The 16,052-nt window shown below is 40.3% G+C and overlaps 1 protein-coding gene across 1 annotated transcript in view; it reads right to left on the bottom strand.

Annotated features, from left to right (window-relative positions):
* Window positions 1–11,375: 11,375 nt before the first annotated feature.
* LOC311039662 (plexin-A4) overlaps window positions 11,376–16,052 on the bottom strand; it is a 162,184-nt gene continuing 157,507 nt past the window's right edge. Inside the window, exons 27-28 of the mRNA XM_084049606.1 lie at window positions 12,075–12,225; window positions 11,376–11,958 (exon numbers count right to left, since the gene is read on the bottom strand). Of these exons, the coding sequence (XP_083905732.1) occupies window positions 11,863–11,958; window positions 12,075–12,225 (247 nt within the window). The 3' untranslated portion in view covers window positions 11,376–11,862. The remainder of the gene's footprint in view (window positions 11,959–12,074; window positions 12,226–16,052) is intronic.

Consider the following 16,052-nt stretch of genomic DNA (forward strand, 5'->3'; position numbering starts at 1 on the left):
GTTCTTTGGTCCCTTACTTTGTCCTAGGGTTGTTTTTAACGTGGACATTAAAATCACCCAACGTTACCTACACAAAGTCAAAGTCAATACGGATACAGTAGTGTACTAAAGAGCAGGAGAGACGGGGAGACTCCTGTTACTGAACAAACACTCTATAGCAACAATTACTACCACAATAGAGAGCTATTTAACACTGTTACTGAACAAACATTCTATAGCAATGATTAATATCACAATAGAGAGCTATTTAACACTGTTACTGAACAAACACTCTATTGCAACGATTACTATCACAATATAGAGCTATTTAACACTGTTACTGAACAAACACTCTATAGCAATGATTACTAACACAATATAGAGCTATTTAACACTGTTACTGAACAAACACTCTATAGCAATGATTACTATCACAATATAGAGCTATTTAACCCTGTTACTGAACAAACACTCTATAGCAATGATTACTATCACAATATAGAGCTATTTAACACTGTTACTGAACAAACACTCTATAGCAATGATTACTATCACAATATAGAGCTATTTAACACTGTTACAGAACAAACACTCTATAGCAATGATTACTATCACAATATAGAGCTATTTAACACTGTTACTGAACAAACACTCTATAGCAATGATTACTATCACAATATAGAGCTATTTAACACTGTTACTGAACAAACACTCTATAGCAATGATTACTATCACAATATAGAGCTATTTAACACTGTCACTGAACAAACACTCTATAGCAATGATTACTATCACAATATAGAGCTATTTAACACTGTTACTGAACAAACACTCTATAGCAATGATTACTATCACAATATAGAGCTATTTAACACTGTTACTGAACAAACACTCTATAGCAGTGAGTACTATCACAATACAGAGCTATTTAACACTGTTACTGAACTAACACTATATATACTGTAGCAGTGAGTACTATCAGAAAATAGAACAATATTTAACACTTATTTTATTTTATTTTTTTAAATCACTCACCCATACCTTTAAGTACAGTACTTGAGTAAACACAGCTATGACAGATGCCAGATTCATTTGCAGACCTGGTAATTACTATTTCTATGTATTACCTCGTATTTTCCTTGCTTACTGTAAATCGCTCTGGATTAAGAGCGTCTTCTAAATGTGGGTGGGGGGCTGTGGTGGTCACAGGAGTGTGAAAAACCACCCCCCGTGTGTGTGTGTGCGAAGCAATCATAACTGAGTCTCCATCATCCTCCCAAGCCCCTCAACCCCTCAACCCCTCACCCAATCTCCAGCCATCCCCTCGTCCATTATTGCCAGCTCACTAGTCAGAATATTAGGGTGGCCCTCCTCACTCCCCTGCCCCCTACCCCCCTTCCATCTCCCTATTACTCCCAGTTCACTGGTCTTTTTTTTTTTTTTGCACACATTTTCACGATTTTTTAAAAAATAGCAGAACTACAAGCTCATAGCGCGGCACTCGGTGCCGCGCTATGAGCTTGTAGATCTGCTATTTTTGAATAGCCAAAGAAATCTTAAAATGACACAGATGTGTTTCCGGATTGAGTGGGTTAAGTAAAAGCAATACCACAATGTACAAAATACTCTGTTACAAGGAAAGACCAGTATTCAAGTACCGTACATTTAAAAAAAAGGCATTGGCACCAACATATGTAACGTTGCTGTCGGGGCAGAAACCTCTTATCTCCATATTCTAACTATTTGTGTTTTTTCATAAATGAATGCCCTACTTGATCATACTACAAGGTCACACAAAAGTATCCAAAATAGCAGATCCACAAGCTCACAATTTGTTGCACTGTGATGCATTGTGAGCTTGTAGATCTACTATTGTCAAACAGCTGAAGTACAAAATAGGGCATAAGTGGTTAATATGCTTTTGTAATAAATCTGCGTCTGCAAAGTAAACTGTAACTAAAAGTTTTCAATAATTGCTGTGCTGTTTACAGGTTGAAACTCTATGCTACTCTAATATGCCACTAAATTAATTATAGGCACGGCAAGAAAATAATGACGGTGTCCTGGTGCCGGTTGGTTAGACCCCAATAACATTTTGATTTTATGTTTTATATGTTTTTGATGACATTAAGACCTGGATTTTTATCTGTCTCACTGACTGTGACAGCATCAGATAATGCTGCAGTGGTCACACAGCACTAGCAGCATCAGCAGCATACAGGTAAAAGTGCCTTTTATTTTCCACAGAAACGCCACTAAACACATGTAACATTGTGTGTTAAAACGGTCTGATTTTTTTCTCTGTGAGGCAGTTTATAACATGGTAAAGCAAACGATTTTATGCTCAAATAACCTGGTGAGTTGGTGAATACAGTGGATTCGTTTTTAGATCGATCTGGGATTGTATAATTGTGTACTGGGCTGTCTGCAGGTTGGGCTTAAAGCTAACAACAGTCCATGTTAGACAAATGGTTGTGTCTTCATGATCTTGTCGTTTGCTAAATTGTGTGCTGAGAGCGCAACTTCTTCAGACACCCTTTTCTTGTCAGGGGAGGTCCCTTAGCCTTTAACCTTCCGGGGCCTCACTACAAGGCAGTAGTCTCGTAACCCTGATGAGGGGGGCTAACGGGTGCTACACCTTGCCCAAGGGTGACCTGAAACTATGTAAGGCAGGGGCGTTCAGCTCCCTGAGGCTTATACGAGCCCACATACCCGTTGTAGTAGGGATACAGGACTGACTGTGAATGAACTTGGGATGGCAATGAGCAACAGAGACCAGTGGAAGCAGCTTGTGTCGCAGATCTCGAGGGAACTCGAATGATGATGAAGATGATGATGTTAGACAAATGATTCATAAATATACTCACTGATCACTATCATGCTCCTTAGAGTCTTTAGCTTAGTTTAAGGTTCTGATTTGTTAAAAATAGCTGATCAACAAGCTTGTAGATCAGCTATTTTCAAATAGCTGATGTATAGGGTTTAGAGTGGCTAGTTGATGCTATATAAAAAAAATAAAAATAAAGTCTGGGGGTCCCCGGACCCCAGTCTGAGAATCACTGTGCTATTGTATAGTTCATATCTTTTCATACATTTCCATGCAAGTATCACATATGGTGTCAACGTGGCAAAAAAGCACTGGTAGTTGGTACTCTGCTGGGAACAGGGTTCGATTCCCTACATCGCTGTGCTTACTGTTTCACCTTTGTCCTGTTGTGTATGTTTACATTAAATGTTAGCACTCAATTCATTGATTCATAATCTTTAGCACATACTCACATATTACTGTTATATAATGTGACTGTTGTTCACATATTCACACTTTTTATCATTCAGCTTACTTTGGACACACATGCTTGAACGTTTACTTTGAAATGTGTTGTAGTTTTTGAGATATTTAACTTTTAAAACGTATATCTGAAAACTTTGGCACCTCGCTGTTCCTTCATACTTTAACCTATAAACTTGATTCACAATTTTAAAATTCCACCTTACTGTGGACATGCATGCTTGAGATTTTTTTCTTTGAAATCATTTGTAGTTTTAGAAATATTTAACTTTAAGCGCCCAATGCATTGTCAATGCGGCAATGGACATGGGGGGACGTGGGAATGACCCATCACGTTCATGTAATGGCAATGTACAAAGCTTAGTGTGCTTGTCTACTGTCATTACCATTAGTTGTGGTATAGACTCTATAGCCGTAGAACCATTTACAGTTATCGTTCTTGGTGTGGAGGGACAGCCCTCTACACTTATTTACATTTCACATCACATTTGTCATTGTGTAAAATGATCTAAAACACAGCATGAGCACTTGTTAGTGTCAGGTTACTTTTGGTCAAAGCGGGGATCGAACTGGCGACCTTGGGATCCATACTTCCCCTTCGTAGAAACGCTAGTTTTAACATTTCAGTGCTTGTAGAAAATATTCGGATAGATAATTACTTGCACCAGGATTTTACATGAAGCTGAGGATTTTACTCAACGCATGAGTAGCACGTAAGTCGTGCGGTAAGTACTGGGAGCTGAGGATAGGTGTGGCGCTCCACCTCAGCAATCCATCTCACAGGGGTCTAGCGCATTGTAATGGGTACAGACTCCCACGTGTTACTCATTACATTACATTACAGTCATTTAGCAGACGCTTTTATCCAAAGCAACTTACAATAAGTGCATTCAACATAGGTAGGGAACGAAACTACTAATCACCAAAAGTCTGAAGTGCATTTCCTGCAAAAACAAGCAACCAAGAGTATACCTAGCGCTAAGGTAAAAGTGCAATATATCAGCTACCTAACAGATGAGACAAAATAGCAAAACCAAATGAGCACGAGCTAATACAAAAAGAGTATTGACTAAACAAGATCCAACAAAACAGTACAACGATAAAACAAGAGTTCGTACAACTAGTTAACAACAAGTAAGCCAGGCAAAGAGGAAGGGTAGTGTTTCCTGAAGAGGTGGGTTTTCAGCCTGCGGCTGATACCGACAATAAGCCACCTCCCGACATACTTATTTGGTGCAGCAAGTATTGAAAAATGTAAATCGTCCCTGTTGGGTGAAAACCTCATTATGTCCAAAACTGTAACTTTTCAGGATTCAAATTCAAAAGCAGCAAAAGTAGCAGATCCGCGAGTCTCGAGCTTGCGGATCTGCTACTTTTGATACTTTCGTGTGACGCTGTAGTTTGATCAAGAAGGGCGTTAATTTATGGAAAAAAAAAAAGTTAGAATATGGAGATAAGAGGTTTCTTCCCGACAGCAACGAAACACTCAAGCTAAAGTAAAAGTACTTAGAAATTGGACTCAAGTAAATGTACTTTCCACCACTGCCCTCCTGATCCCCCTCCCCTCTCTCTCCATTACTCCCAGTTCACTGGTTGGTATATGGAGAGTGACACAGTGACACGGGGCCAATTCTATCTCACCCCCCCACCCCCCCACCCCCGTCACCCACCCACCCACTCTGCCAGACGCCTCCGTCTGTGGGCTCAGTCCTCCTCTCTACATGGACCACTTCATTTCCTCTCCTGTCACCCACCCACCCCTCCACCAATACACACGCACACATGTGCACACGTACGCACATGTGCACACCCACACACACACACACACACACACACACACACACACACACACACATGTCAGGTTTTCGTAGTTATGGGGACATGTTGAGAAAAAGAGGGAGCAGCTAAATGGTGGTCTCCTAAGTGCTGCTACAGTGTTTGAATCATGAGGACATCAGAGGTGAACACAACATTTCTGAAATGGAACGATACATCTTAGAAGTGGAACGATGCGTCTTAGAAGTGGAAACGCGGCCGTTTTTGAAGTGGAACGATATATTGCTCATATTTGAACGATTTTTTTTGGAAGCCAATCTAAGCCAATCAGAATGGAATATAAAAAATCCGATAGATACATCTTGAACACATGACTATAGAGATAATGTGTACGGATTTGCGTGAGATAATGTGTGCGGATTTGAGTGAGGTTTGGACAAAATATGTAGGATTATTACTACACATTTTTGTAGTAATAATATAAATGAATGGGGGTCAGCTAGCCAGTACCTAATGGCACTATGTGCTTTGAATCATATGATTATATTATTATGCTGTTAAAAAAGCGTGTACCAGGCATTGTTCATTTTGTCAACTAAAAGTATGACGAAAAATGTTGGCTGCCTTTTTTCACTGACGAAAACTAGATAAAAAACAAATAAAAACTAAGCTATGACTACAATGATGACTATGTATAAGGATAATTTCGTCGACAAATTAAAACTACACTGAGGGTGCTAGTGGTGAAGATATCCAGTAGAACTAAAATAAGTCATTTTATTCTTGGCTGCGCATAGGTGTTGCGCTTCCCGAAAACAGCCGATCTACTGTACAAGATCACAACGTGTGAGCTTGTAGATCTGCTGTTTTCGGCTCGCAGCTAAGTATAAATCAGGCATTACGACGCCATCACGGCTTCGAAAAGACTATGACTAAAACTAAATCAAAGTTCTCTGTCCAAATCAACACTGGCACCAGGCTTTGTAAACAAAGACAACATCTGCCAATGTGCTGTGCGATTTCCTAACTGACTTCAGGTGTGTGTGGCTGCTGCTATAGACACTCAGCCCAAACCACTTGCATGTTCATTTGAGGCGTATATATACATGTAATTCAGTGATATTGCACAGTAAGTTGTTTACTCGGCTTTTTGCTAGTTTGGTTTTCTTGCTCATAATGCAGAAGCATGAAGATTGTTTAATCCTGAAGCATTCCGGTACCTGCACACAGCATGCTCCATAATATTTCACAGAGCAATTTTCCCCCAACATTTTTTGATTGCCTCCAGCGTTTCATTTTTACCTGCTGTTCTGAGGCAAGGGGCATAATTCAATAGTGACTGACTGTTTTCAATTAACCCATACATACCGGGAAAGCATCTGTGTCATTTTATATATTATATATATATTATATACACACACACACACACACACACACACACACACACACACACACACACACACATACATATAGCAACATAAGTTTTTCAGAAAACTATTAGGATTTAGAAGGCATTTCGTTGCTGTCGGGCAGAAATCTCTCATCTCCACATTCTAACTTTTAGTGTTTTTTCGTAAATTAACGCACAACTTGACCATACTACAACGTCACACAAAAGCAACTGAAACGCGACGCGTTTTGAGCTTGTCGATCTGCTACTTTTGATGTTTTTGAATTTGAATCCTAAAAAGTAACAGTTTTGGACGAAGTTTCCACCCGACAGAGATGATTCGTAGAATCGGCCTCAGGTCTTAGTGGGATAATCATGCAGTTCGGCAGCGTCTCAAACCTACTGCGAACAACGACACAAAAAACAAACAACACCAGGCAGCACTTGGTTTCATAATAAATTTTATTCTATATTACAAATAGTATTTTGTTCTTGACTGCAAAATAGGAATGCATTATATTTACATACACAGGTATACAATTAATTATAACAAAGTTAGAGAAGCTCGCCTTATATCCCCCAGGTTTTCGTTTTTATCTCTCAATAAGATACTCTTTTATCTCTCAAAACATGGGTCTGGTAAAAGTCTTTTTCTCTGTAACACCTGCTATAACACTGAGCTAGGAGGACGTTTTTAAGTTCCTACAAAACGTTTGAAGGTGGAAACTTTATCGCTTGCTCTCGGCAACACAAGACGCGTGTTTGTTTGTCGGACGTCCGTTGTTGCCGGGGAGACGGGGGTCGGGGGGCGACGGAAACATGGAACAAATGGTGTCACATCTGGGGGGCAGATTCACAACAATAGTCCAGGACGTTTAACCCAATGTTACTAAATAAATAACTCGGGGCTATGAGAGGATACTTTGGCTATCTAGACACAATATACACTGAATACCAGTGGTTCGCAACCTTTTCAGGCGGCGACCCCGCAAAATAATCATATTTTTACTGGGGCCCCCCCAAAATAATCATATTTGAACTGGGGACCCCCGACCCTGACAAGCACTTGGAATTGAGGCATTACATTCTGAAAATAAAATAAAATCTACAAGCTCGTAGACGTGATTTTGTAGATCGGCTATTTTCAAAATGTTTGCTTCTTTCTTATCATTTGACAATTTTGCTGTGGTTTGTCCAGTTTTTATAGTATAATTTGTTGATTACTTTTGATGCAGTAATGGTCTTTTCTTTTTAGCTATTGTTAAATAGCTAAAACCCCCCCTGGGGGTCCCGACCCACAGGTTGAAAACCACTGGTCTACACGAACGGAAGGGGCTCATTTCAATTCTCTAAGATTAAGGGGTTGCAGGAATGCAGTTATTTGAAATCCTAAATCATGACAATGCATTTACTTTGAAAAATTCCTAATTTTACATCAGTTACTATATCATTTCCGATTTGCACGCAGCCATGAAAACTAGAACTACATAGCACGTCCCGAAATAACTTTGTGAATGTACCCCCTCTAGGTTCGGACATTCATCTTAACTGTACAGCTCTGATAACAAAACCCCCATGGACGATGAGTTACAGTATGTTAGGAATTTTACATAGATTTGACACAATGGCTTAGAAACAAAGAAAAGACATTTTAATCTACAAAACCTGAAAAAGGTCTAGCATCAGAGTTAACGTCTAACAGTTTGAGACAATCATGTGTGTGTGTGTAATCAAAACGTATGAATTACTTAACTGAGGAGGACTAACTGGGCATGACTTTTCTTCTAAAAGGCTAAAAAGGAACAACAACTACTGTATTGTGTGATTTGTGTTGTTTGGGCAAACTGATGCTTTAAATTCATATGTATAGCTTGAAATAAAAAGCACTTGTACTTGTTCAGTAACATTATTTCAAATCAAATGTCCATCAATTCATGTTTCTAATATGCAAATTGGTTCAACTGGGCGGGTAAAGAAATAACGTTTGCAACAGATTTCAAGTGCCATATTCTAAAGGAAGACACACACAAGCTCATTTTGCAGTCACTAGAATAAAGAAAAATGAAAACCATGACGAAATAACACATAAAAACCCCGGAAAAACAACACTTATTATAATATGCAATAGCAGCGAAGACAGCAAGGCTGTCGAGTCTGTCTACCAAAAAACTAAAAGCAATGAGGACATAGGAACAAGGCAAAGGTAGAACAGGATGCAGTAGAACGCACATGAAAAACACTGGAAAAATATGGGTTATGTGTTTTTGAAGTAGATCAATCCATGATCATCTATAAAAGAACCGTTTGCTCGAGTCACTTCAAAGTCGCTAGTAGAAGTAGATAAATATCTTTGATTGCAAGGCAGTTCCATTTCATAACATCCAAATAGGTCGACATGCAAGGGTATATAATATCTGTTTTTAAAGGTACCACTTCTTCATTTAGCATCTAACACTTCACAAAAAACATGGTTCTGAACTGGGGTGGGGTGGACTGGGGGGGGGGGGGGGGTCGCTGAACTGGATAAAGGTTCCACCTCAAACTAAAGTTATCGTTTTATAACATGAACAAATCCACGTTTTTTTCCCATCTCTATTCTTCCAAGCAAAAGAAATATAAAAGAACATCCACATCATCTTGCAAGGCTTAATTTTCTCTTATTTTTCCATTTTTAGGTTTTTTTTTTTGTTTTGTTTTGTTGTTTTTTTTCTCCCAAAGTTTCTTTAATTGATTTTTTTGTATTTATTTATTTTTTTATGTCTTACATGCGCTTAAAAAGCCAATAAAGGACCCATGGTGGACCTGGGCGGTCTTTACACATTCACATCACCACATGGGGCACGTCGTCAAGGCAAATGAAAGGTTCGAGGTCAAAAACAAAGGAGGGCGGCTCCAGCGTCTCTCTATCGCCCTCTCCTGTCGAGTGGGGGGTGGGGTTCACATCCAACAAGTCTTGGCTACTTTTAATATCTGTCATTTTCCCTGTTTATCCTGTCATGAAGCTCACTACGTCATCTACCTTTTCTGGTCCGTCGAGCCGGATTCACACTCCCGTCGAATGACGGAGCATAAATTGGCCGTTATCAAACTACTGTTTTTTTTATTCTATTTAATTTAATTTTTTGAGGCTGAGAGATGGCCACCCCCGCTGCCGCCACTTATTTAGGACATCTACACTAATACAGGAACGCAACTAGCTTTACCGTCTCCAGCGCTTGTGCAAAAACAAAGACGGAAAACTCAAGTCGGGAGCCGGACAGAAAGGAGCGCAGGGGTAGGGTGGGGGTGCTGGGAGGGGGGAGGGATGTGTGCCGAGAGCCACGATGAAGATCATCATCATCATCATCATCACCTCGCCCCTCGACAACACTGAGGTCAGAAAAATCACACAGGTTCTTTTTTTTTTTTTTTTTAAGTTCCAGTTAGGATACTTTTTCTTTTTCTGTCATATGGGATTATTCTCCTTCTGTCTCAAAGTCCTTTTTTTGTTGTTGTTGTCAGTTCCTCAGTGGCACTTTTCAAACAGGTTTCCAGCCTTTTCGAAAATGTCAAACTCCTTTGGTTGTTTTGTTTTTTTTGGCTGACCGACTGAGTCCATCTTGTTTAATAAAGTCTTTAAATCAGAACGTCAACGTGAAAAGAAGTACTCCCCCCCCACCCTCCCTTCCCATTCCCTCACATCCCCTCCCCCCAAGGTAGCACCCAGCTCTACGATCATCCGTTTCGATCATTTTCATCTCATTTAGCTGTCTTTTCATCCACAGTTGCTGTTTCAGTCAGCTCTTCCCCTTCAATCGATGTGGGGTTCCGGAGGAGGGATTGGGAGTTGAAGAAATAGATGAGTACGTAGGACGGTCAGGGTGTTGTTTGGACAGTTGTTGACTTGTGTGTAGCCGTGTGTGTGTGTGTGTGTGTGTGTGTGTGTGTGTGTGTGTGTGTGTGTGTGTGTGTGTGTGTGTGTGTGTGTGTGTGTGTGTGTGTGTGTGTGTGTGTGTGTGTGTGTGTGTGTGTGTGTGTGCTTTAATGGTGTTACCGTGGTGGTGTCACCAGATTGGTAGAGAACACAGCTGCTCCTGGTGTTCAGGTAAAAGCAGCCGGATCACCGCCGTCAATAGTTAGTTGTGTGCTTCTCAGAGAGGGGTGAAATTTTGCCTAAATATGTTCATTTATTTTGCAGTAGCCAGCGTAAGCCAAGATGGAAGGAAAAAAGCATGATAGTTTGAGATTGTAAAGCCTATAATAGTCCGTAGAAACGGCCGTGTCGCTTACCGAAAATAACAGGTCTTAAAGTTAGCTTTATAGCTCGAAGATCTGCTCTTTTACGTTAGCTTGAAGATCTGTTATTTTCGGCAAGCGACACCTTGTTGCCATGGACGTTTAAATTGAGCTTAATGTGTGCAGGGCCGATGTTGCCAAGCGGGACAGGGTTGTTTTGTTAAGGTGTAAGTGTCAGTCAAGGTTTTCCATAAACCCTTATCAAGTCTTATGTCTTAAATAACAACTCCAGCTACATTGAAAGAACACATCAGGAACATTCTAGGTTTTGCCTGGACTCTTCCCCAAATTCCGCAGATATGTATGTCATTTACTCTTAAGTACAGTGTAAACTTGGCAAACCGTCCTAGCGTTCTTTTTTTTGTTTGTTTTTTCGTATCTCCCCGGGAGGTGTTCATTTGGCTTGCAGTCCTCGTTTTATATTCCTTTTGATTTCTGTATACTGAATATAGCACTACGATAAACTTGAGACTCTAGAGATGGTTTCATTTTTAACTATCCTATATTTCAAAAAAAGTTCTGAACAAAATGGAAATAAACCCAACGTCGTGGATTTCAAAAAACTTGTATCTACCAGCGTTAAATTCTTGAAGGCAACATAAAAATGTTCTCTCTCTCTCTCTCTCTCTCTCTCTCTCTCTCTCTCTCTCTCTCTCTCTCTCTCTCTCTCTCTCTCTCTCTCTCTCTCTCTCTCTCTCTCTCTCTCTCTCTCTCTCTCTCTCTCTCTCTCTCTCTCTCTCTCTCCCTCCGAACAGGGCTGGAGGTAAAGTATGCCAATATGGCCGCGGCCGACAAAGCAGCCACCCCTTTGTGTGGCTGAAGACAACAAGGCCTCTCCCGTGTTGCATGATGGGAGATGCGGTCCTGTGAGCTCCAACCACCCCTCAGGTTAACTAGTCTATGCAGCAGAGCGGATGAGGAAACCAAAAACGCTCGTTTTAAATCGGGAAGAGGAAGCAGAAGGAAAAAAAGGATCAATAGGAAGGAAGTCTTCGTCTTTGAAAAAACAGGAAGAAGAAGGCAGGAAGTCACATGATGAGATGTGGGGTTTTTTTTTGGGGGGGGGGGGGGGGGGTATGGGTCTTCGCTCAGGCACGGCTTGGTTTCTGACAGGGTCTTGTCTCCCAGTGCAGTCCCTGGGAAGTGCGGTCCCTCAGCTCTCCAGGCTCATGAAGGCCACCACCTGCTCCAGCTTGAAGGCTAGCCGCTGTTTCCTGGCGCCCTCGTCCTGCTCCAGTGCACACACCACCTGCAAACGCACACACAAACAAAATAACAATGTAAATAAATGAATGAATTAAATCAATTAAAATAATAACAACAACAATAATAATTAACACCCCCTTTAAACACATTGTTTCTTACCTCCTCAGCATATTTCGCAACGTAGGAGTAGATCTCGCTGAGGGAGCTCATGGAGTTGAACTCGTTCATGTGCATCCTACTCTGCTCCGCCAGGTACGCGTTCATGTCCTGGTCGCTGATCGCTTGCATCTTATTGATGTCAGAGTAATATCTACACAGAGAGAGAGAGAGAGAGAGAGAGAGAGAGAGAGAGAGAGAGAGAGAGAGAGAGAGAGAATAACATTTTACTACTCACACAACAACAAACACGTACATTCACCGTCTAGAGGCTATAACTACATACTCCTATTCCACCAATAAACCAGAACTTTTTCCGGCTTTGGCAGGGTGATAAGAACAAAATGACATCGTAAAGAACTTCGGCGGAGGCCTTGCCGATGTGCGGTTTCGGAAGTTCTTGCACCTCCGAGATGTTGCTAACTTGCCAAACGTTGTGGGTTGTGATTGGCCAGACACTCCAACGTGCTTGGTGATTCATAATGTTTTATTTCCACAGTCTATGGGCTTTCAGGTAGGCGGTCCCTCCCTACATACAGATTGGTTAAAATAACTCATTAAAATAACTTTCAGATTGCAGCTTTAAAGCCGCGCTAGAATGCAATCAGTCAATGTCAGCAGCAGCTGTGCTGTCCCTGTCAACTGCTGTAATTAAGGCCAGTTATTTACATATTAAATTCATGCAGCACCCGGCGTTCCACAGCGCTGGACTAACATGCAGCTGTGTGCTGTGTGTGTGCGTGTGCGTGCGTGCGTGCGTGCGTGCGTGCGTGTGTGTGTGTGTGTGTGTGTGTGTGAGGTGGGTGCAGCTGTCTAGTTATGCACAGAGGTCACAGAGGTCACATGCCCACACGCACACAGTGCTGCTCGGCAGTGATGGAAGAAGTAGGCTGCTCTTTTTTCATTTACTCAAGTAAAAGTATCAATGCAGCGATGTAGAAATTACTTTGTAATACCAAGTAAAAGTATCAATGCAGCGATGTAGAAATTACTTTGTAATACCAAGTAAAAGTATCAATGCAGCGATGTAGAAATTACTTTGTAATACCAAGTAAAAGTTTGGTATTCAAAATTGACTTCAGTAAAAGTACAATAGTATTGGCATCAAAACATATTTCAAGAGACCAAAAGTAAAAGTACTCATTATACAGAATGTCCTTTTTCACAAGTTCAAAATGAATAAAAATCTTGTGAAAATAGCTGATCTACAAGCTTACAACGCGTCGCAAAGCGACGCGTTGTGAGCTTGTACAGTAGATCTGCTATTTTCAAATAGCCAAGTGTACATATAGCACTGAAGTGGTTAGTGTACATTTTGTAATAATAATCAAAATCTACAAAGTAACTAGCTAGCTAAGGTTCTCAAATAATTGTAGTGGAGTACAAGTACTATATTTGTCTCTGAGATGTAGTGGAGTAGAAGTATAAAGTATTGAAAATTTGATATACTCCAGTAAAGTAAAAGTACGAGGTACCCAAGTACCTCGTACTTGGGTAAATACACTTAGTTACTTTCCACCACTGCTGCCCTTGCATTGGCCGGATATCACACAACAGGTGTGGGGCAGTTGGGATGCATGGATTAAAGCAAAATAAAATATCACGACTGGAAACATGTTGTATGGCCAAGTCCTATTATGCGATTTGTGAAAGGTATGAAAGGAGCCCCTCCACACACACACTAATGCTTTTTCTTAAACATTTAAGGTTTTCATGAAATTATTATTATTATTTTTTAACATTTCTTGGTTTTCTGACCTCAATTTCACACACAAAAAATGAACTTTGAGCATTCAGTGGATTTTCTGTGGTCTGGGGTAGAAGAGGAAAGTTACATAAAGTGCAGCTTTAAGTGGTTAAAACAACATAAGTGCAAATCAAAAAGTCCATTTCACTTCAGATTTGCCACTGCGTTGCAAACCTCTCCCACAGCAGAATGACAGGCGGGTGATGTGGTGAATCCATCATTGTCTGGGGAACTACAAATCCCACATCAAATACCAGGTCACTGTCAGATCTGGACTGACTGGGTGAGACTTCAATTCAAATCACTGTGGGATTAGATTAGATGGATCTCATCACACAGCCAACAGGATTCTGTACCCAAGTCAACAGTGGTGGAAAGTAACCGAGTACATGTACTCAAGTACTGTACTTAAAGCAGTAGTTCACCCAAAGCATTGCTCATGTTCTACCAATTACACACGCCATGAAGCCTTGAATTCATGGAGATGTGTAATTGATAGAAAATATGTTTTTTGGGTGAACTACTCCTTTAAGTACAATGTTGAGGTACTTTTACTTTACTAGAGTATTTCCAATGTTCTATACTTTTACTTCTACTCCACTACATCTCAGAGGCAAATGTTGTTCTTTTTACTCCACTACAATAATTTGAAAACTTTAGTTACTAGTTACTTTGTAGATTTTATTATTATTACAAAACATACATTTGCCACTTCAGCCCTGTTTAAACTTTGGCTATTTGAAAATAGCTCACTGGAGCTGAAGCTCTGAGATGCGACGCGTTGTGAGCTTGTAGATCTGCTATTTTCAAAATATGTTTTTATCCATTTTCAACATAAGATAACAGAAATCATTCTGCATTATGAGTACTTTTACTTTACTTTTAAGTATGATGCCAATACTTTTGTATTTTTACTCAAGTAAATGTTGATTACTGGACTTGTACTTGTAACAGTGTTTCTGCATGGCAGTATTGATATTTTTACTTAAGTAAAAAAACTTTTCCCACCACTGCAGGTGAAAGTGCTGAACACGCAGGGGGTTTGTGCGTCTAGCAGATTTTTACATTCATAAACATATTCAAATGGTTTCGTTTTTTGCTGCGTAGTCACAACTCTCAATCTGTGAAGGGTTGAAGTATTATTAGGTGTACTCTATCCAGTGGCATGCACAGACATTTTGAGGGGCAGGTGCTCAAGTAAATATACTTTTTTTGTTTACTTGGTCTGCTCTTTTTTCCCTCTACACCTATACCTCTTTGCCAAAAATAGCCGATCTACTGCGAGGCGTTGTGGGCTTGTAGATCTGCTATAGATTTGCTATGTTTGGCTAAAGTTCTCCTCAGAAGAAAAGGGATGCTAGGTTTCGAGTGGTTATGGTAAAAAGAAAAATCATATCACATAAAGATTTGGCAGACCCCCTGTAGTAACTCTGAGGACCCCCTGTTGAAGAACCCTGCTGTGCCCTTTTTTCAAAAGGGCACTTCTGGTCAAGAGGGCAAAGGGCAGGTGCTCTAGCACCACCTAGAGTCTATCTGTGCACGTCCCTGACTCTATCGTCGCTGTCGGGCAGAAACCTTGTATCTCCATATTTCATATTTTTATGTGTTTATTTTCCCCCATGACAATTGCATGCCCTATAGGTGAAGCAGTGGCGGCCATTTTGGGGTGCCACAGATAGAAAGCCCATTATTTTTTCCCCATAGAGATTCCCCAACAATATTTTTATGAATTAGGCTATTTTAAGCCTGGAACCATCCAGGCTCCTGGTGAATCATGACCATAAATTGATTCTGTGTCCAAAAATATATATGATTATATAATGTAATTGAATATTCAAATACTTTTTTGACAAAATATTATGGGTTTTCTATCTGTGGCACCACAAAATGTCCGCCACTGCTATGCCCTATGTGACACTTTGTCATATGACAGCATTGAGCAAAAGTAGGGAAAATAGCCAATCCACAAGCTCGCACTGTGTTGTTGTGAGCTTGTAGATCAAATAAAAAAAACTATTGTTTTTCCCGTCTATAATGACATTCCTAAAATAGGGACGCCAAGTTGAAAGTGATTAAGTCTGTCTGGGTTTTATAAATACTGAACCACTGAAAAGTATTAAGAAGATTGTGACTAAATACCGTAATAACATTGGATTAATTGGAATGCAGGGTTATTTTTTTCCCCCATTTCCTGAAAAGTAACGGTTTTGGACATAAAAGGTTTACAACCGACA

Source organism: Gymnoscopelus microlampas (assembly GCF_963454915.1).
Source record: "Gymnoscopelus microlampas genome assembly, chromosome: 23".
Classification (NCBI taxonomy): Eukaryota; Metazoa; Chordata; class Actinopteri; order Myctophiformes; family Myctophidae; genus Gymnoscopelus; species Gymnoscopelus microlampas.